The following is a 22409-nucleotide window of genomic DNA, read 5'->3' on the forward strand; positions in this document are numbered from 1 at the left end:
CACAACAGGGGGTTTTTTTTTGGGGGGGGGAGCTCTGCAGAGTCCAAGGGAAACCTTGCAAGCAATGTATTATTTGATGACGTCTCTATTTGCCATTGAAAAATCTGCGCCAGCTCCCTGGCTGCCTCGTCTCCCCGGTGACGTCACCGGACCACTTCGAGGCAACATTTCCGCTGGAAAAAGTCGAAGGGGGCGTGGCTGGGGCGATTCATGGGGTCTTCTTTCTTAGAAGCCTCTCTAGGAAGGGGGACTTTTTCCTTTTAACCCTTTGAGAGAACCTCGTCCTGCAAGCCTCCCTCCAAGCGACTGGAGACCCTGGGGAAGGGAGGCTTCCGTCCACCCACTGGCTTTCCCCGTTTGTTTTAGGGATGTCAACCTCCAGGCGGAGACGGGAGATCTCCTGGAATTCCGCTGATCTCCGGGCCACAGAGATCAGTTCCCCTGGAGAAAGTGACTCGGAGGAAGGGCTGACTCTCTAGCATTAGACGCCCCTGAGGTTGCTTCCAGCCCACCCCGTCTCATATCTCCAGACGCTTCCTAACTCAGAATTAGCGAGCCTGCTTTCTTGCCTCTAAGGACTGTTCTGGAGCTATATAGGTACCGCCATAGAATTGTCTTGAGGATGTGGAACAGCTTCTCGCTGGGCTCACTGGCTTGAGCCACCTAGAGGGCTCCTTATGCATTACCTGAGCTGAGCTGCTCCCTCCCAAGAGAAGACCTGGATTTAGCTTGATTTTTTGGGGAGGAGGTATTCCCCCCCACACCATGTGCAGGGGAGGGATTGGGCTGGGAAAAGTACACAGAAGGGCAACCAGGGTGTGGAGGGGGTTGTAATCAGTATTCCCTCTTAGTTAGCATGAGCTAGCGCACAGATTTTTAGCCTCCAGCTCACACATTTTTGCCTTAGTTCAGGAAGGATGACCTCCCCAGAGTGCAAAAATTTATGCAGTAGCTCACAAATTTAATGCCAGGAGCTCATAAAGAAGAATTTTTGCACACAAGACTCTGCAGCTTAGAGGGAACATCGGTTGGAGCCCCTTCTCTCTGAGGAAAGGCTTCAGAATCTTGGACTTCTCCGTTTAGAAAAGAGACAACAAAGGGGGGATATGCTAGAGGTTTATAAAGTTATCCATGGCATGGAGAGAGTTGACCAAGAGAAATATTTCTCCCTCTCCCAAAAGACTAGAACTCAAGAGCATCCAGTGCAGCTGATGGACAGTAGGTGTGGAGATCATCCGGTTATGCAAAACCAATCTCAAGAGGGGATTGGATAAAAATATGGAGCAGAGGTCCATCAGTCGCTATTAGCCACTGTGTGTGCGTGTGTGTGTGTGTATTGGCCACTGTGTGATACAGAGTGTTGGGCTGGATGGGCCATTGGCCTGATCCAACATGGCTTCTCTTATGTTCTTCTGTTAATATCCAAATGGCAAAATAATGAAACAAATTGAAAGAACATTTGGTCTGGATAGCATTTGCATGGGAAACCAATAAAACAGTAACATGTCAGAATGGGAGAATAAGGTAATAGATGTCTGTTAATTACAGTGTTGCTAGCAAATCTGGGTTAAAATGAGGACAAAAGCCATGTTAGATCAGGCCAATGGCCCATCCAGTCCAAAACACTGTGTCACATAAGAACATATGAGAAGCCATGTTGGATCAGGCCAGTGGCCCCTCCAGTCCAACACTCTGTGTCACATAAGAACATAAGAGAAGCCATGTTGGATCAGGCCAATGGCCCCTCCAGTCCAACACTCTGTGTCACATAAGAGAAGCCCTGTTGGATCAAGCCAATGGCCCCTCCAGCCCAACACTCTGTGTCACATAAGAACATATGAGAAGCCATGTTGGATCAGGCCAGTGGCCCCTCCAGTCCAACACTCTGTGTCACATAAGAACATAAGAGAAGCCATGTTGGATCAGGCCAATGGCCCATCCAGCCCAACACTCTGTGTCACATAAGAACATAAGAGAAGCCATGTTGGATCAGGCCAATGGCCCATCCAGCCCAACACTCTGTGTCACATAAGAACATAAGAGAAGCCATGTTGGATCAGGCCAATGGCCCATCCAGTCCAACACTCTGTGTCACATAAGAACATAAGAGAAACCATGTTGGATCAGGCCAATGGCCCATCCAGTCCAACACTCTGTGCCACACAGCGCCAAAAGTCAGGGGCCATCAGGAGGTCCACCAGTGAGAAGCCCTCCCTATGCAATGGCATTGTACCTCTCTGAGGTCCCACCCCTCTTCAAATCCTGCCCTCTCCAGGCCCAGCCCCTTAAATCTCCAGTAATTTCCTAAGCTGGAGTTGGCAACCCTATCCCCTTCCCTTTATCTGCCCCTCTGACTTCAGCTTTCCATCACCTTTGTCCTCCCTGCAGCCTCTATATAGGAAAATTAGTCATTCATCACAGTGGCGGGGAGGGAACCAAAGCAGCTTACATAATTCTCTTCTGCCCCCTTTGATCTGAACAACAACCTGGTGAGGCTGGAAGTCTGCGACTCGTCTGAAATCAGTCAGTCAGCTTCCACAGCGAGGACCTGGGTCCAGCAGACCCCACTGAAGCCCTAACTGCTATGCCCTCCTCAAAGTCCACCACAGAATCTCCAGAAATTTCTCACCAACCTGGAACTGGCAGCCGTAGTCAGCACTGGGCCCAGTGAGTTCTGCCTCAGAGGCCTGTAGTGAGACCTATCTATCTCTGACAGACGGTTTAATAGGGAGGAGTCGTCAGCCATTACATCATCTTACATCAGTCTTCTCTCCTCTCCCCGCTTTGATCTGAACAACAATCCCATGAGGCAGGTTAGACTGGTTCGAAATCACCCAGTCAACTTCTACGGCCCTCATAGGTTTGCCAACCCTATGAGCCACAGTGGGTATATATGTGTGTGTGTGTGTGTGTATATATAATTTTTTTGGCCACTGTGTGACACAGTGTTGGACTGGATGGGCCATAGGCCTGAGTCAACATGGCTTTTCTTATGTTCTTCTTGTATAATTCTTCTGTGTATTCTTGCCACCTCTTCCTGATCTCTTCCACTTCTGTTAAGTCCCTACCGTTTTTGTCCTTTATCATGGCCATCTTTGCACAAAACGTTCCCTTGATTTCTCCAATTTTCTTGAAGAGATCTCTTTTCCTTCCCATTCTATTATTTTCGTCTATTGCTTTGCATTGTTCCTTCAGGAAGGCCTCCTTATCTCTCCTTGCTGTTCTCTGAAAATTGCTGACCTTAAGCCAGACATCCTGAAGGGTGCAGTCAAATGGGCCTTAGAAAGCGTTACTAACAACAAAGCAAGCGGAGATGACGGCATCCCAGTTGAACTATTCAAAGCCCTAAAAGATGCTGCTGCTAAAAGTGATGCACACATTATGTTAACAAATTTGGAAAATGCAACAGTGGCCACAGGATTGGAAAAGATCAGTTTATATTCCAATCCCAAAGAAGGGTAATGCCAAGGAATGTTCAAATCATCGCACCATTGCACTCATTTCACCTGCCAGCAAGGTCAGGTTAAAGATCCTACAAGCTAGGTTTCAGCAGTATGTAGATCGGGAACTACCAGAAGTTCAAGCTGGGTTTTGGAGAGGTAGAGCAGTGAATTCCACATGTGGCAGTGAATTTCACATGTTAATCACCCTTTGGGTGAAGAAGGACTTCCTTTTATCCCTTTTAACCTGACTGCTCAGCAATTTCATTGAATGTCCACGAGTTCTTGTATTGTGAGAAAGGGAGAAAAGGATTTCTTTCTTTCCTTTCTCCATCCCATGTTCTGTGCAACTTCTCTGAGAGAGAACAAAGACCGTATTTCCTGGATTATTTGCAGTTTCGTAGGAGTAACCCTTCATCAGTCTTCTCTCAATGCTGCCTTTACTGGAGCCACAGAACAGTTTTCATTCATGGATCAACGCATGTGCTCACAAATCTCTGCTACCAGCTCTCCTGTTCTAAGAGGTTGCACAGAATGACGCCCCCAACTCTACCTGAGGTTCGGACTGCAAAAAGCAGCGGAAAGCGACGCCTCTGAGACCTTGATAGGGAAAATGAACTGAGGGTGTGCGTTCTAATATTTTGTTGCATGTATTGTTCTATATTGCACTAAACGCTCATTTACACACTTTATGTGTGAGAGTAATAATTCAACCGGGGTGGTTTTAAATTTTGCCATTGTTAATACACCAGTGCCTGTGTTATTGTGTTAGTATTGTGTTATTGCGTTAGTATCTAGCAGTAGAACAGAGTGAGTCCGATACCTTATAAAGATTTAACAAAATCTGTCACAGGACAGAATCATAGTGTTGGAAGGGATCTCCAGGGTCATCTAATCCAGCTCTCTGCACAATGCCGGAAATTCACAAATACCTCCTCCGCGCCCACGCACCCCCAGTGACACCTGCCCCATGCCCAGAAGATGGCAAAAATAGAAAAGAAAAAGAAACAACCCTCCAAAATCCCTGGCCTGGCCTGGCCAAAAATTGCTTCCTGACCCCAAAATGGCAAACAGTTTTTCCTATATGTGTAAGAAAGGGCCAGAACTTGAAGATATCTGAAGTGAGCAGTGCTTCACGAAAGCTCATACCCTACCACAAATTTTATGAGTCTTTAAGCTGCTAGAGCCCTGTGGTGCAGAGTGGTAAAGCCACAGCACTGCAGTTCAAGCTCTCTGCTCATGACCTGAGTTTGATCCCGGTGGAAGCTGGGTTCAGGTAGCCGGCTCAGCCTTCCATCCTTCTGAGGTCAGTAAAATGAGTATCCCAGCTTGCTGTGGCGGGGGGGAGTGTAGGTGATTGGGGAAGGCAATAGCAAACCACCCCGTAAAAAAATCTGCCGTGAAAACATTATGCAACATCATCCCAGAGTCGGAAACGACTGGTGCTTGCACAGGGGACTACCGTTACCTTTTTAAGGTGCTACTGAACTGGACTCTTACTCTTTTCTTGAATGGTATACATCCAATGTATTCTAATGTATTTTTGTATTAATATTTGAGCAAAGTAGAGTCCAGCTTCATTCTATAGGAAAATGTCATTATTTTAACCCATGCTTTAGAGGAGACCTACAGAACCTTATAACAGACTTTAATTTATTGCTCTTCACAATTAAGAGATCTAATGACATTGATGTCAATCTCCGGTTCTGATGTTTATTGCCTTTGTTGTTGTTTTCTGCCCAGCCAACCCAAACCAGACCCCGGCTGGTCATTCTTTTAATCTGCTAAAAACATTTTCACAATTTTGCATACTACACAGCCCACTCTCTATATATGTAGGACTGCTAATTCCATCCCATACTATTGTCTGATGAAGTGTGCTTTCAGCACATGAAAGCTTATGTTCTCAACAAAATGTTGTTGACCATAAAGGTGCCACTGGACTCCAACTTTGTTCTTTTCTACTGTATTTTTTCCTACTGTATTTTCCAGGTATCTATCAAAAACTTTTATGTATCAAAAGTTATCTACACCCGTTTCGTGTAGTGGTTAAGTGTGTGGACTCTTATCTGGGAGAACCGGATTTGATTCCCCACTCCCCCACATGCAACTGATGTGACCTTGGGTCTGCCATAGCTCTCATAGGAGTTGTCCTTGAAAGGGCAACTTTTGGGAGAGCTCTCTCAGCCCCACCTACCTCCCAGGGTGTCTGTTGTAAGGGAGGAAGAAAAAGGGGATTGTGAGCTGCTCTGAGATCTGGAGTGGAGGGTGGGAAGAAAGGTTAAAATGCTTGGGGCTCTTTAGCTTGGAGAAATGTCGACTGCGGGGTGACATGATAGAGGTTTGCAAGATTATGCATGGGATGGAGAAAGTAGAGAAAGGAGTACTTTTCTCCCTTTGTCACAATGCGAGAACTCATGGGCATTCAATTAAATTGCTGAGCAGTCGGGTTAAAATGAATAAAAGGAAGTACTTCTTCTCTCAAAGGGTGATTAACATGTGGAATTCACTGCCACAGGAGGTGGTGGCTACAAGCATAGCCAGCTTCAAGAGGGGGTTAGATAAAAATATGGAGCAGAGGTCCATCAGTAGCTATTAGCCACAGTGTGTGTGTGTGTGTGTGTGTGTATATATATATATATATATTTTGGCCACTGTGTGACAGAGTGTTGGACTGGATGGGCCATTGGCCTGATCCAACATGGCTTCTCTTATGTTCTTATATCCAATATTTGATATCCAATTTGATAATACCCAATATTTGATCCATATCTTTATGAATTGTTGATCAGAGTTAAAAGAGGCATGTCTTTGAATCAGTTACACTGTACATATCCCATGATGCAGTTAAGGAAAAGTCTATTTTTCTGACAGCACTTTTTAAATTTATGGAATCTTATTCTTTTATTCTCACTTGTTTTGCATGCACTTCCATTTCTATGCACTATTCACTTATCATGACACGTTCACTTTTGACTGACAGTCACTAAATGAAGAATGGATGAGCCATTGAGGTTTGACCCACTTTGCTATCTTGAAACAGAAAGTCTTCAGCTCTAATACATTACCAGCCAAATATCCCATCATTTAATTAGTGACTCACATAAGTGCAGGGGCCATTTTGTAGAAAAATAGGTGGCGGAGCTCATTAGCATAACCCCCCCCAGCCAAAAGCAACCCGATGAAAGAAAGGAAAGCCCCAGTTGAGCGAGGCCTGCTTGGGCTGGCTAGAGATCCAGCCAGCCCAAGCAGGCTTCGCTCGCCTGGGGCTCTCCTGGGCCACACACCCCTCAGTCAAAAGGCCAGCAAGCCACCTGCCGCCCAAAATCACATAAGTAGTGGAGAAAGGGTGGCGCAGGCTTTTCCAGGGATTGAGGGCTGCCAGAGCCATGGCAAAGCCCCTGGTGGTTGGCTGGCTGCCCGCTCTCCTAATCCAGGGATTGTTATGCAGCTGCACCTATTCACCTATTCAGTGCACAAGGTAGGTGCGGAGGAGGAGGAACCCTCAGAAAGGTCCAGGAGCTGCACTCCTGTGAGCTCCTGCTGAATCCGAGGCCTGCATAAGTGGATGAACGAGATCCCCACTGTCCCTATGTACATCTAGCAAAATCAGAGGCAAGGCAATGGGCTTGGCAGAATCAGTGGGGAAAGTTGTGCCAGGGTTCCAGGAGTGGAGGCTGGTGCAACAGCTCAGTGAGGGAGCCAAAGGGTGACCTCTGACAGCTGCTCTCTGAAATTAAGACAAGAGTCCATGACAGAAGGGCTTGGTCCGTAATATCCAGCACCTTCTATGGTCTAGGTCAGGGGTGTCAAACTCATTTATGAGGGCCAGATTTGACATACATGAGACCCTGTCGGGCTGGGCCATCATATGTGTACCTATTTAAGATTAGATAGCAGAGATATAAACTTTATAAAGGTCACAGACAAACACAAAGATTTTTTTTTAAAATTAAAACATGCTTAAAAAATTAGCACTCATTGGGCTTAAAGGTGCTTTCTTTATATCTCTCCCCTGGGATCCAGGGAAGTGGGCAAAGGAAGCTCTGGCTCTTTCCTTCCTTCCCAAGGGGACCAGGACGAGTAGGAGCCTCAGTCAGTGGAGAAAAGAGCGGTTTTGCTCTGTAGCTCCTGTGCAATTGAGCAAGCCTTGCAAAGCAATCTGTTACACAGAAGGAAACAAGAGAGAGGGAGAAGGAAGCAGATGACAGCCAGTTGCTCGGGGGCCTGATAGGAGCCCTCCGGGGGCCGAATTCAGCCCCCGGGACAGATGTTTGACACTCCTGACCTAGGTAATGTAATCTGCAGGGCACTTCAGAATAGGGACAATCTGAATAACCCTGTCTAGCGATGGCATTCGGTACCATCTGGGCTTTCAAAGAAGTCTTCCATTTCAGCTTGTTCACCACCACAGCCGCCAGGCACTGAGGTCATGACGAAAACAGCAGCACCAGGTAGCTCAGCGTCGAAGTCAGAGAACAATGCAGTAAAACAGAGGAGCCACAATGAACATGGCAAGAGCTGATAAAGAGAGCTTTTCTCTCATTCTCCCAAAAATACTCAAGGGCATCCAATGGAGCTGATGGGCAGTCGATTCAGGACCAACAACGAGAGGTATTTCTTTATACCACAAGCGATTAAAATATGGAATTCGCTGTCAGAGGATATTGTGACGGCTGCAGGCAGAGATATCTTTAAAAGGGGATTAGACAGATTCATGGAGGACAGATCGGTCAGTGACCGCTAGCCATGGTATTTGAAGGGAACCTCCAAGTTCAGAGGCACTAAACCTCTGAATCCCAGATCAATGAGGTTACACCAAGGGAAAGCCTTGGCCTCTATGCCCAGTTGCTGGATCTCCAGAGGAACTGCTGGATCACTGTGTGCAGGCCCATAGCTACAGGGGAGCCTTGGAGGGGCTAGGCCCATCCTTTCAACCCACCCCCACCCATATGGCGCCTCCATTGGAGGACCCCCAATCTGTCCCCTTTGTTCACTGCCACTCTGAACAAGTAGTAGCGCTGCTGCAGGTCCTTCTGCTTTTTTCTCTCCTCTTCCCTAACACACCTTGCAGAGCAAAGGGGGGGGGGAGTCAAGAAGTCTGTCTCTCTGAGAGAGGGGCACCTAAGAAAGGGGTGAGGGGGACCAGAGCTGCTGTGACTGCCCAGACGAAGGGGGGTTAGCTTGCGGAATTCAAGGCAGCTTACAGTGCCGAGAGCCCAGGGTCGTCAAACCAGGTGCGCCCCCAGCCCCCCCCCCAAACAACAAACCCTGCTGTGGGCCCCACCAGACATGAAATCCTGGCTACGGTCCTGACTGTGTGAGACAGGATGCTGGACTAGAAAGACCACTGGTCTGATCTAGCAGGGCTTGTCTTACATTCCCATTGTGTTCAGTAAGTTTGGATCACAAAATTAGATGATGCAAAGAAAAAAGGACAATTTTTTTGAGCAGGAACGCACAGGAATGCAGTTCCGGCAGGCTTGGGGTAAGGTTGTGTGGCCTAATATGCAAATGAGTTCCTGTTGGACTTTTTGTGCAAAAGAGCCCCGTGTGGAAACAATGGTGACATCAGGAGTGTGGCCTAATCTGCAAATGAGTTCCTGCTAGGGTTTTTCTACAAAAAAAGCCCTGATACCAACCAGGAAGACAATCTTGGATGCAACATTCACTGTAACCTGTTTCAGTTTATATCAACAGTAGTGTCCCCTCTAAGCTGAGTTTGCGTGAGCTAGCTCACAGACTTTTAGCCTCCAGCTCACACATTTTTGTCTTAGCTCAGGAAAAACGGCCTCAGCAGCTCACAACTTTCATGTCAGTAGCTCACAAAGTAGAATTTTTGCTTACAAGACTCTGCAGTTTAGCGGCAACATTGATCAAAAGCCTTCTGAACAGTATCATTCATAGTATTTTGAGGAAAGACGAAGGGAGACGGGGCTTACTGCTCACCACAGGCAGATCAAGTGGACACAGCAGGGAAGACAGTCCTGAAGACATTCAGGTCATGAATTAAGGAAAGACTTTGTAGAATTGTACCTGGAAATTAACCAGCACCTTGAATTGTACCTGGAAATTAATCAGAAGCTACACAGATCTAAGACACATACTCTGCCAAGTTACTGAGTCACAGTGGTCTGATCCAGACGAAGTTGCCAAGAAGTCTTCCATTTCAGCTTTTTCACTCTGACCACAGCAGCCGTGCACTGTTCCAGCAGGGCAAAAGCAACATCAGGCAATTTTGACAAGGAATACAAAGAATACCAAGAGATATTCACACACTAGACCTCTAGGGAGGGGGAGGTTGGATGTAAAATAAAGTCTTCAGAACTTACTGAAAATATTGCCACACTTTTAGACATTAGGAATTTTTTTTCACTCTTGTGCAACTCGTTAGACATCTCAACTTTTGTTTTCTAAGAAAAGAAATGGTTTGTCAGCAATCTGGAATCTTAATGGTACTGACTGCAGAACATTTCACATTCTGAAAATTTATAGCAGTGCTTCTGCAGAAATTCTGTAACGGGAAGTGAGTTGTAAACTCACACAAAAGCTCTTTCTACATTCTAAGCAATTGTAAGGTTAGTCCCCTGCGTGGATTCTTTGATGGGAAGTGAGGGTGCCCTTCCGACTGAAGCTCTTTTCACAAGATGAGCATTTATATGGTTTCTCCCCTGTGTGCATTCTCCGATGTAAGGTAAGATCTGCAATCTGCCTGAAGCTTTTTTCACAGTCTAAGCATTTATATGGTTTCTCCCCTGTGTGGATTCTTTGATGGGAGACAAGCTTTCGATTTTGCCTGAAGTCCTTTCCACACACTGGACATTTATATGGTTTCTCTCCTGTGTGGGTTCTTTGATGGTATTTAAAGTTAGAACTGTCCCTGAAACTCTTTCCACACTCTGAACATTTATACGGTTTCACACCTGTGTGAATTCTTTGATGGAAAATAAGGTGTGATCTCTGACGGAAGCTCTTTCCACACTCTATGCATGTATATGGTTTCTCTCCTGTGTGAATTCTTTGATGGGAGGTAAGATCTACACTCTGTCTAAAGCTCTTTCCACACTCAGAGCATTTATACGGTTTCTCCCCTGTGTGGACTCTTTTATGGGCTGTAAGATTTCCACTGCAGACAAAGCTCTTTCCACACTCTGAGCATTTATATGGTTTCTCCCCAGCATGGACTGCTTGATGAAAAGCAAGTTTTCCACTCTCCCTGAATGTTTTTCCACACTCCGTGCATTTATATGGTTTGTCTGCTCTATGGATTTTTTGCTGCTTAGTAAAGTTTGAGATCACAATGAAGTTCTTTTCACAGTCTGAGCACTTATATTGTTTCTGCCTTGTGTGGATTCTTTGATGAGCTGTATGTTTTCCACTAAATAGGAAGCTCTTTCCACATTCTGAGCATGTATATTGTTTCTGCTCTGTATGGATTTTTCGATGGTAAACAAGGTAAGAGCTGTTACTGAAGCTTTTCCCACACTCTGGGCAAGTATATGGTTTCTCCCCTGTGTGGATTCTGTGATGGGCTGTAAGGTGTGCACTCTGACTAAAGCTCTTTCCGCACTCTGAGCATTTATACGGTTTCTTCCCTGTGTGGATTCTCTGGTGGTAAATTAAGCTTGATTTAACCCTGAAGCTCTTTCCACACTCTGAGCATTGGTATGGTTTTTCCCCAGAGTGGATTCTTCGATGAGCTGTAAGATTTCCACTGCATGTGAAGTTCTTTCCACACTCTGGGCATTTATATGGTTTTTCCCCTGTGTGGATTCTTTGATGGGAAGTAAGGCCTGAGCTCTGACTGAAGCTCTTTCCACAGTCTGAGCATGTGTATGGTTTCTCCCCTGTGTGAATTCTTTGATGGGAAGTGAGTTCTGCACTCTGCTTGAAGCTCTTTCCACATTCTGAGCATGGATATGGTTTTTCCTCTGCATGGCTTCTTTGATGTTGTACAAGGCTGCCCGGCCTTCTGAAGCTCTTTCCACACTGTGAACAAGCGTGTGGTTTCTCCTGTGTGATTAGAGTTTCCTTTAAGATATGGTTTGTCATACATTCTGACTTTTCCAATGCCTTTTCTGGATTTTGCATTCTCTGATTTGAAATAAGTCTTGATTTCTGAATGAAGAATTTTGCACATTGAGTGAAGCTATTTTTGTTGCCTTTATTAATTTGGTCTCAGACTGCAATTTCATGGATAGCGACACTAGAAGCAGTGGATTTCTTGGTCCACTCTGATTTTCCTTTATTTCTTCTTTTCTTTTCTTCTCCCCTCCTGCCCTGAAGGAATGAACAAAGAAACCAGGTGAGGGAGAAACAGAGCCTCTTTTGTAAAAGGAAAGCAGCAGTCTCATGTCAGACTGTGGTCTTTCCCAGTGCCAAAATTTCTCAGGAAAGTCTGAAAGATAACAGAAGAAGGTTACTTTCTGACCACAGGACAAGGCAGGTACCATATTCTCACAGCTGCCTTCTACTGAGTCCAAGCATCAGTCTGTCAAGGTCAGTCTTGTCTTCTCTGATTGGCAATATGTACTGAGGGTCTCAGGCAGAGGTCTTTCACATCACCTCTTACCCAATGCTATTAACTGGAGATTAAGAACATAAGAGAAGCCATGTTGGATCAGGCCAATGGCCCATCCAGTCCAACACTCTGTATCACACAGTGGCCGAAAATTTATATATATACACACACACACACTGTGGCTAATAGCTATATATATACACATATATATATACACATATATATATACACACTGTGGCTAATAGCCACTGATGGACCTCTGCTCCATATTTTTATCTAACCCCCTCTTGAAGGTGGCTATGCTTGTAGCCGCCACCACCTCCTGTGGCAGTGAATTCCACATGTTAATCACCCTTTGGGTGAAGAAGTACTTCCTTTTATCCATTCTAACCCGACTGCTCAGCAATTTCATTGAATGCCCACGAGTTCTTGTATCGTGAGAAAGGGAGAAAAGTACTTCTTTCTCTACCTTCTCCATCCCATGCATAATCTTGTAAACCTCTATCATGTCACCCCGCAGTCGACGTTTCTCCAAGCTAAAGAGCCCCAAGCGTTTTAACCTTTCTTCCTAGGGAAAGTGTTCCAAACCTGTAATCATTCTAGTTGCCCTTTTCTGCACTTTTTCCAATGCTGTAATATCCTTTTTTGAGGTGCAGTGACCAGAATTGCACACAGTATTCCAAATGAGACCGCACCATCGATTTATACAGGGACATTATGATACTGGCTGATTTGTTTTCAATTCCCTTCCTAATAATTCCCAGCATGGCGTTGGCCTTTTTTATTGCAATCGCACATTGTCTTGACATTTTCAGTGAGTTATCTACCACGACCCCAAGATCTCTCTCTTGGTTGGTCTCTGCCAGTTCACACCCCATCAACTTGTATTTGCAGCTGGGATTCTTGGCCCCAATGTGCATTACTTTGCACTTGGCCATATTGAACCTCATCTGCCACGTTGACGCCCACTTACCCAGCCTCAACAGATCCCTTTGGAGTTCCTCACAATCCTCTCTGGTTCTTACCACCCTGAACAATTTAGTGTCAGGAACCTGCTGCATTCAAAACAGATCATCCACCCCAGTCCATCACCATCTCAAACAGATGATCTCTCTTAAACCTGCTGAATTCATAAGAACATAAGATAAGCCCTGTTGGATCAGACCAACCAGTTCCTGTGGATGGCTAACAATAGGGCAGAAAGGACAAGGCTTCATAAGAACATAAGAGCCCTGCTGGATCAGACCAATAGCCCATCTAGTCTAGCTTCCTGTTTCATACACTGACCAACCAGTTCCTCTGGACAGCCAACAACAAGGCACAGAGGTCAAGGCCTTAAAGGGGGATTTTATAGATGAATGGAGGATAAGTCTATCAGTAGTGTCTAGCCATGGTGGCTGAGGGGAACCTCCACATTCAGAGAAACTAAACCTCTGAATCCCAGAGCCAACATCAGGGGAAGGTCTTGGCCTCTATGCCCTGTTGTTGTCCCTCCACCTTTTACCAGAAACATACTGTCTGACAAACATGCCTCCAGCTTCCATCCTAAAAATTACCAAACAGTCCATTATATACAGCCAGGCTCTAGGCTACAACCGCATCTGCTCAGATCCCACAGAGATTCTCTCCTGAGGGATCTATAACTACCCTTTTTGGAACTAAACTATCCGCCTGATGAAGTAAAGAAACAGATTAGCAAAGCCAGAATGGTACCCAGAGAAAACTTGTTGCAAGACAGGCCCAAAAGAAACAATACCAGGAGACTACTAGTGGTCACATGCAGCTCTCAACTCAAAACAGTTCAATGCATCACCAGTGACTTATAACCTCTACTCCAGTGGCGGCCAAACTGTGGCTCAGGAGCCACATGTGGCTCTTTCACACATATTATGCAGCTCTTGAAGCCCCCAGCACCCCATTAGCTGGCTTGGAGAAGGCATTTCTCTCTTTAAATCGCTTCTCCAAACCAGGCCGGCTGGCGGCTTGGATAATGCATTTAAAGTTGCTTTCTTTCCACCTCTCTCTCTCTCCTCCCAACTACTGGCTTTCCACCTTTCCTTCTTTCCGGCTCTCAGACATTTGACATTCCTGTCTTGCAGCTCTCAAACATCTGACATTTATTCTGCGTGGCTCTTTCATTAAGCAAGTTCGGCCACTCCTGCTCTACTGCATGATGACAGCTCTCTTTCACAAGTACTGAGGAGCAAACTTTTTTTTTTGTGCACAGACATCCCCCCCCTCTAATCTCAAACAACTCCTCACCCACAATAATATAACATCTAATTTGAAGATGGACATGGGTGCCAGAGGTTGCAGTAAACTCAGGCGCCAACTTTGCTGCCACAGACACCCAGACAACAATCTGTATTCTTGGTGCTCGGGGGAGAACAGTGGGAGGGCTTCTGGAGTTTTAGCCTCACTTGAGGACCTCCTGATGGCACCTGGGTTTTTTGGCCACTGAGTGACAAAAGGCATTGGACAGGATTGGCCATTGGCCTGAACCAAAATGGCTTCTCTTATGTTCACCCTCCCATCTTAAGAGGAAGGCCGCTACCTCCGAACTGGTCTTCAGCCCACATTCTCTGACCCACCTCTCCATCTCCGTACATTCAATCCTGTACTGCAGGGGTGCGGAACCTTTTTTCTGCCAAGAGATATTTATAACATCATTCGAGGGCCATACAAAATTATCAACTTTTTAAAAAGTGCTCCGCCAAGGGAGAACAATTCAGGCCTGCAAAATTAATGCAAATAATTGTTTTTCTATTTGAAGTCACGTGGGGAGAACCTAATTCAGCACACACACCCCAGCCTGCCGCCCTAGGCAAATGCCTAGGTCCAGGCATATTAGACCACATCCCCTAATATTAGCATCTTAGGTCAAACATTCATTAGCATATTAGGCCACACCATCTAGGATAATCACATGCAAATTGAACTGGCAGTAGCTGGCTCCCACCCCCCTCCCCTGCCAGCCCTCCCTCCAGCTCCTCCCAGCAGTCCTTTAAAGGCACCCACATACCCCAACAGCAGTCCTTCACAATGCCCAAGAGAGGGCAGGGGCTCGGCCCAGCAATACCCAGGGGTCAGACCAAGTGATTTCAAGGGCCATAAATGGCCCTCGGGGCTGAGGTTCCCCACCCTGCTGCACTGTTTCACCATCTTCCCTAAGCCAAACATTTCAGCATCTTTTATGGCAGCTTTAAAACCTCTGTAATTGTTACAGCTGCCTAAATTATTGTTATGACTGGACGCTCTTATCCCTTCAGGCTATTTGTGTGGCTACTGATGAATTTGTTTTTTGGTGTTGCAAAATTTTCCATTATCCATAGATGGCACAAGCTCTATAAAGACAAATGATATTCTCTTTTGCTTCTCTGATTACTACACAATCTATTCTCTTTTTCCCAACTTTTCTCTCTCAGTCAGTAAAAGTAAGACACAAGCATTGGGTACATTCAGAATTAACTTGGTAGAAAATGAAGGCATGCCTTTTAATTCCAAAAGTATGCCAAAGAGTAGTCTTGTAAGCAAAATTATTGACTGTGCTTTACATATTGTTAAAGCAGTAACATAACTGAAGATCAAAATTAGTGTCCAGTGACACCTTTCAATTTTTATTCAAGGTATGAGCTTTTGCGTAAACACACCCTTCCTATACTTCTATTTCAGTTTCCCCAAAAACCTTCTGCATACCCCTCCCAAAAGTAGAGGGGGGGATATTTTTTTCATTGGTACAAAATTTCCAGATCTTAAATGTCTCTCATACAGATGTAGGTATTTAAAGGGCAAGTTTGGTAAAGTGGTTAGTGTGAGGACTCTTATCTGGGAGAACCGGGTTTGATTCCCCACTCCTTCACATGCAATTGCTGGAATGGCCTTGGGTAAGCCATAGCTCTCGCAGAGTTGTCCTTGAAAGGGCAGCTTCTGTCAGAGCTCTCTCAGACCCACCCACCTCACAGGGTCTCTGCTGTGGAGGAGAAAGATAAAGAAGACATTAGTGAGCCACTCTGAGATTCAGAATGGAGGGCAGGATATAAATCAAATGTGTTCTTCTTCTTACAAAAAAAATAAAATTTGGGGCAGAGGGAGTTTTTGGTCCCTAAAGTCAGGTTTCCTACCTCTGAAGAGGCTCATTTTGGAACTGTTTTATCTCTGCTTGGGGCTTGGTCACCCTGAATGATTTGCAGACTCTGAGTTCCCATCAATTCCAAGCAGATTAAATGTCTGGGGTACTAAAGATGATTCTGGGACTGGAGCCTCCTACCACTTAAAAAAGGTAAAGGTAGTCTCCTGTGCAAGCACCAGTTGCTTCCGACTCTGGGGTTACGCTGCTTTCACAACGTTTTCACGGCAGACTTTTTACGGGGTGATTTGGCATTGCCTTCCCCAGTCATCTACACTTTCCCCCCAGCAAGCTGGGTACTCATTTTACTGACTTCGGAAGGATGGAAGGCTGAGTCAACCTCAAGCCAGCTACGTGAGAACCCAGCTTCTGCTGGGATCGAACTCAGGTCATGAGCAGAGCTTAGGACTGCAGTACTGCAGCTTTACCATTCTGCGCCATGGGGCTCTTCTTCCCCTACTTACTCCCTCCCTTGGTCGGGGCTGGGCATATATTCCCCATCCCCCTCAGATTTCTGCTGTCCAGCCCCTGAGAGAATCTACCAAGGGGTGTGTATCTAAATACTCCTTCCCCATCTGCCCACATTAACTCCTTACCTTTCTTTGACCCACATTTCCATAACAACAAAAGAGCCCTGCTGGATCAGAGCAGTGGCCCATCTAGTCCAGCCTCCTGTCTCACACAGTGGCCAACCAGCTCCCCTGGAGGGCCAACAACAGGGCACAGAGGCTGAGGCCTTTATTAGTACATAAGAAGAGCCCTTCTGGATCAGACCAGTGGTCCCTCTAGTCCAGCATCCTGCCTCACACAGAGGCCAATCAGTTCCTTTGGAGGTCCAACAACAGGGCAGAGAGGCCAAGGCCTTCATAAGAACATCAGAAGAGCCCTGCTGGATCAGACTGATGGTCCATCTAGTCCAACATCTTCTCCTGCAAAGGGGCCAAAAAGTTCCTCTGGATGGCCAACAACAGGGCATAGAAAAAGCCCAGCAGGAACTTATTTGCATATTAGGCCACACCCCCTTGATACCAAGCCAGCCAGAATGGCGTTCATGTGCGTTCCTGCTCAAAAAAAAGCGCCACAATTCTTGGCATCACAATGTCAGCCGTTTTATTCTCGATCCCCTTTCTAATAATCTCTAACATAAGTGTTTGCCTTTTTTCAAGTCTGCGGCACACTGGGTTGACACTTTAATTGAGACTCTATTAGCCAAGACTAGAAACTGAGATTTTTGATCCCAGTGCACATCACCAGGCCTTATTTTGTGCAGAAGCAGAGCTCCGGAACCTCTAAATTTTATTGCGCTCCTTCTAAGATTTGACAAACTTTCTAATATTTTTCTCCACAAAAAAATGGGGAAATAACCAAAACTTATAAAGCAGACAGATGGAAATCTTCCTCATGCCACTGTGGCTGCGGAGCAGTGTTCCCTCTAAGCTGAGTTAGCGTGAGCTAGCTCACAGTTTTTCAGCCTCCGGCGCACAGATTTTTGTCTTAGCTCAGGAAAAACGGCCCAAAGCAAAATAATTTATGCAGCAGCTCATGCTTTTAATGCCAGTAGCTCACAAAGTAGAATTTTTCCTCACAAGATTCCACAACTTAGAGGGAGTATTGGATGGGAGTAAGGTTTTATGATGACAGTTCTAATTCAATTACTTCTTCACCCAAAGGAGGTGGCGGCGGCTACAAGCATAGCCAGTTTTAAGAGGGGATTGGATAAAAATATGGAGCAGAGGTCCATCCTTGGCTATTAGCCTCAATGTGTGTGTGTATACACACACACACATATATTGGCCACTATGTGACACAGAGTGTTGGACTGGATGGGCCACTGGCCTGATCCAACATGGCTTCTCTTATGATCCAAGTGGGCAGCTGTGTTGGTCTGAAGCAACAGAACAAAGCAGTAGACAAGCAGCACCTTTAAGACCAAGTAAGTTTTATTCAGAATTCTGAATAAAACTTACTTGGTCTTAAAGGTGCTGCTTGTCTACTGCTTAATTCTAATTCGAGAAGCATTTTAAGGTAGAGATGCTGAACTGCTATAATTTAGTCCACCATCCAATGATGTCAGGGGTGTAGGACATATGCAAATAGTTGCGCTGATGAGCTTCAGCGCCTCTTTTTCTACGGAATGACCCCTGCGCACCCCCATACTCTTCCCAGCACTGAACTGCATTTCCCCACACCCACCTCGCAGGGTGTCTGTGGTGGGGGGAGAAAGATAAAGGAGATTGTGAGCCGCTCTGAGACTCAGAGTGAAGGGCGGGATATAAATCCAATATCATCATCATCAAGAGGACCTCTCCACCCACCCTGAAAATCTAAATCACTCGCAAGGCCTCCGCAATCCAGGGAAGGGGCTGGGTTCTCCCCCACCCCCCACCCCTGCCGTATGCACAAAGCCCCCAAAGGAGGCGCAAGTCCCCGAAGCCTTTGCAAGGCGCCTACCCCATCCAGCCCCGCGATCCGCCTTAACTCACCCGCGACGGAGGAGCGGGGAGCCCTTAGCAAGCTCCAGCAAAACAAAGGCCGCTTTCCCACGTGCGGGCTCCCGGGCAGGCAGGAAGCGACCTCTCCACCCCCTTTTCCTGGCGGCTTCTCTAGGATTGCGGGTTCGCTCCCTTTAACCATTCCGACCTGGGCGATCCGAAAAGAGGGTTGCAGCGGTGCAGAGGAGAGAACCCAGCAAAATGCAAGCCCTTTTCATCAGGGTCATCAGAAAGCGGTGGGGGGGGGGGGGGAATGTCTGATGGGAAAGGAAAGGTCCCCTGTGCAAGCACCAGTCGTTTCCGACTCTGGAGTGACGTTGCTCTCACAACATTTTCAAGGCAGACTTTTCCCCCATTATTCCCTGTGAAGATCGATTCCCATAGGCTATAATGGAAAATTGATCTGTGGGTATCTGGGGTTCTGGAGCGGACTGTTCTTTGAGGTAGAGGCACCAAATTTTCAGCATAGCATCTGGTGACTCTCTTCAAAACACCCTCCAAGTTTCAAAAGGATTGGACCAGGGGGTCCGGTTCTGTGAGCCCCCAAAGAAGGTGCCCCTATCCTTCATTATTCCAAAAGTAGGGAAGGCATGTAAAAGGAGTGTAGTCTCTTAGCGCTGCCTTCGCACCATCCTCAACATCCACTGGAGTGACTTTGTGACCAACACTGAAGTCCTCAAGCGGGCGGAGGTTACAAGCATCGAGGCATTGTTGTTGAAGACGCAGCTGCGCTGGGCAGGGCATATCTCCAGGATGGAAAACCACAGCCTTCCCAAAATTGCCCTGTATGGCGAACTTTCCACTGGCCATCGAAATAGAGGGGCACCAAAGAAGAGGTACAAGGACTCCTTGAAGAAATCCCTTGGTACCTGTTGCATTAACCATCACCAGTGGTCTGTCCTAGCCTCAGATCGCAAAGCATGGAGGCACACCATCCACCAGGCTGTCTCTTCCTTTGAGAACGCACGCATAGCTGGTCTTGAGGACAAAAGGAGATTGAGGAAGAATCGCACTGCTACAGCACCAATCCCAAATCAGACTTTTCCCTGCAGCCGCTGTGGCCGGACCTGCCTGTCCCGCATTGGTCTTGTCAGCCACCAGCGAGCCTGCAGCAGACGTGGACTACTGCACCTTTCTTAAATCTTCGTTCGCGAAGTCAAGCCGAGAGAGAGTCTCTTTAAATAAGATGGCTAAAACACCCTTCTGAGTTGAATTGTGCTTGTCACACCCTTGCGTCTGACTCCACCCCCAAAGTCTCCTGGTTCCACCTACAAAGTCCCCAGATATTTCTTGAGTCGGACTTGGCAACCCTATTGATAAGGCGCTAAGGCAAACCCTTAGCTCACAACTGATAATCCTACCCTGCCTTGCTGTTGAAATGTCCTGTCAAGAGGTTAACCCTTCAACACTAGTCAGCAAGTACGTTTCATTCTCAGAGTTAACAAGACACTAGGAGTGTGGCTTGAACGGTTCCAGTGCAAGCTCTGTTGGTCACAATCAGGAGGTATTTATTAATAAGGGTAGTTGGGTGCTCTGGGCCCTCCACACAGACCTTTACCAGAGTGGTGACAGCCAGAAGAAGGCCCTGCTAGGCCTGGCTGTGTGACAGGGGGTGGGAATCACTACCTGTATGGAGACCCTTTGCCCAACTTGTAGAAATTGTTGGGGGAGGGGGTTGTAAATGCCCCTCCTGAGTATTATGTGACTGTGTTTGGACATAGGTGACATTGCTTTTCCCATCATGAGGGGTTTTTTGCGGGGGGGGGGGGGATGGATCCTGTACAGGGCATGGACCTTGTTGTGTACATAGCCAAAGGGCACACCAAGATGAGCACCCCTGTTCTGCGGGTGAAGTTGTTACTGTTGTCTGTGTACAACCACAAAGGAAACCCCAATGCACAACTTGTGACAGACAAGACTAACACCATGTATCAGATGCACCACTCTTCAATTCTTCTTTATGTATAAGCTCTCTAGTATTTACTGCACAGCTATACATCTTGTCAATTTCACAGTAAATAACACACCAAAGAATACACTCTATTCACCTATGAGATTTCAGGGTCCGTACTACAATATCCTACAATTCAACACTTGCACTGGAGAAGCTACTTGCAGCATGAATTTGGACAAAGGCTTGCTGTAGTGGACATGACAGTGTGACTTCTGAATGAATAATATTAAATCCACGGAGCACTTGTTAACAATGGCAAATCCACCTTCTCCTAAACACCTTGGAATCAATAAACATTCTCAACAAGTTAGAACATAAGAACAGCCATGGATCAGGTCAATGGCTCATCCAGTCCAACACTCTGTATCACACAGTGGCCAAAAAAACCAGGGGCCTTCAGGAGGTCCACAAGTGGGGCCTGGATACTAGAAGCTTTCCTGCTCTTGGCCCCCCCAAGCACCAAGAGTACAGAGCATCAATTGCCCCAGACAGAGTGTTCCATCTACACCTTGTGGCTAACAGCCACTGATGGATTTGGGGAGGGACGGTGGCTCACTGGTAGAGCATCTGCTTGGTAAACAGAAGGTCCCAGGTTCAATCCCCGGCATCTCCAACTAAAAAAGGTCCAACTAAAAGGGTGTGAAAAACCTTAGCTTGAGACCCTGGAGAGCCGCTGCCAGTCTGAGTAGACAATACTGACTTTGATGGACTGAGGGTCTGATTCAGTGTAAGGCAGCTTCATATGGTCATATGACCTCTGCTCCATATCTTGATCCAACCCCTTGAAGGTGGCTATGTTTGTAGCTTCCACCACCTCCTGTGGCAGTGAATTCCATTTGTTAATCACCCTTTGGGTGAAGAAGGATTTCCTTTTATCTGTTCTAACCCGACTGCTCAACAATTTCACTGAATTCCCATGAGGGAGAAAAGTACTTCTTTACCTTCTCTATCCCATGCATAATCTCATAAACCTCTATCATGTCACCCCTCAGTTGATGTTTCTCCAAGCTAAAGAACCCCAAGCGCTTTAACCTTTCTTCATAGGGAAAGTGTTCCAATTCCCTTTGTAATAATCCCCAGTATAGTGTTGGCCTTGTTATTGCAGTCGCACACTGTCTCAACATTTTCAGTGAGTTATCTACCACAACTCCAAGATCTCTCTCTCAGTCAGTCTCTGCCAGTTCAGACCCCATCAACTTGTCCTTATAGTGAGCAAACGTTTCGGAGGGAAAAAGAAACATTCTCAATCCAGAAACATAGCCGGGGCTTTCTGAAACTGCAGCCCTCTAAGAATTTGTGCCACATGGCAATAGTTAATGAGGGAGGAAGCATGAAGTTGCTTGCATACCTTTTTCTTGTCAAAAATGTTTCTTGAAAAGAAAGTGTAAAGAACCGGTCAGGATCAGATTGGGAGGGTGACCATTAAGAATGTTTCCCCATCACCTTCCCTCCAGTTCCTCAGCCACACTCACAGAAATCCTGTCAGAAGTATAAAAATAGGCCCCAGATGGTTTTAAATTCAAAAACAAAAAAAATGTTTATTGGTTCACAAAAGGTAAGAAAAAGGGATAAAATAATATTAATTATTTGTAGTGAAAATAAATCAGTTGGCAGGCAGGTGGTTGGTCAAATAATTAATCACTAAACACTAGACATTTGCAAGCTGAACTAATATAAATATACACAGGCGGGCTTTAGAAATATTCAAAAAGGCAGACAATGCCTACTTGGCACTGGGAACACTTTGCAATCACTATGGTATAGCCTTCTCAAATAATAAAAAATAATAAAACTCCACACACTCTTTTCCATTCATACTGAGGACTCCTGACTTGTGCCAGATAGCTTTTCCATCACAGACATTCACGCTAGCATA

At 46.1% G+C, this 22409-nt stretch overlaps 1 protein-coding gene across 1 annotated transcript; it reads right to left on the reverse strand.

The window, feature by feature from the left end:
* Positions 1-9750: 9750 nt before the first annotated feature.
* On the reverse strand, positions 9751-18667 carry LOC132571107 (zinc finger protein 665-like). Its single transcript, XM_060237788.1, has 2 exons — positions 18571-18667; positions 9751-11720 (listed from the first exon to the last, which is right to left on the reverse strand). Exon 2 carries the CDS (start codon positions 11529-11531, stop codon positions 10020-10022), a length of 1512 nt encoding a protein of 503 aa, XP_060093771.1. The 5' UTR covers positions 11532-11720; positions 18571-18667; the 3' UTR covers positions 9751-10019.
* Positions 18668-22409: the final 3742 nt, after the last annotated feature.

The sequence above is a fragment of the Heteronotia binoei genome, chromosome 5 (assembly GCF_032191835.1).
Source record: "Heteronotia binoei isolate CCM8104 ecotype False Entrance Well chromosome 5, APGP_CSIRO_Hbin_v1, whole genome shotgun sequence".
Classification (NCBI taxonomy): Eukaryota; Metazoa; Chordata; class Lepidosauria; order Squamata; family Gekkonidae; genus Heteronotia; species Heteronotia binoei.

Excerpts from the sequence above, each read along its gene's own strand:
- LOC132571107 (XM_060237788.1), bottom strand. The coding sequence starts at position 11,531 with ATGCAAAATCCAGAAAAGGCATTGGAAAAGTCAGAATGTATGACAAAC.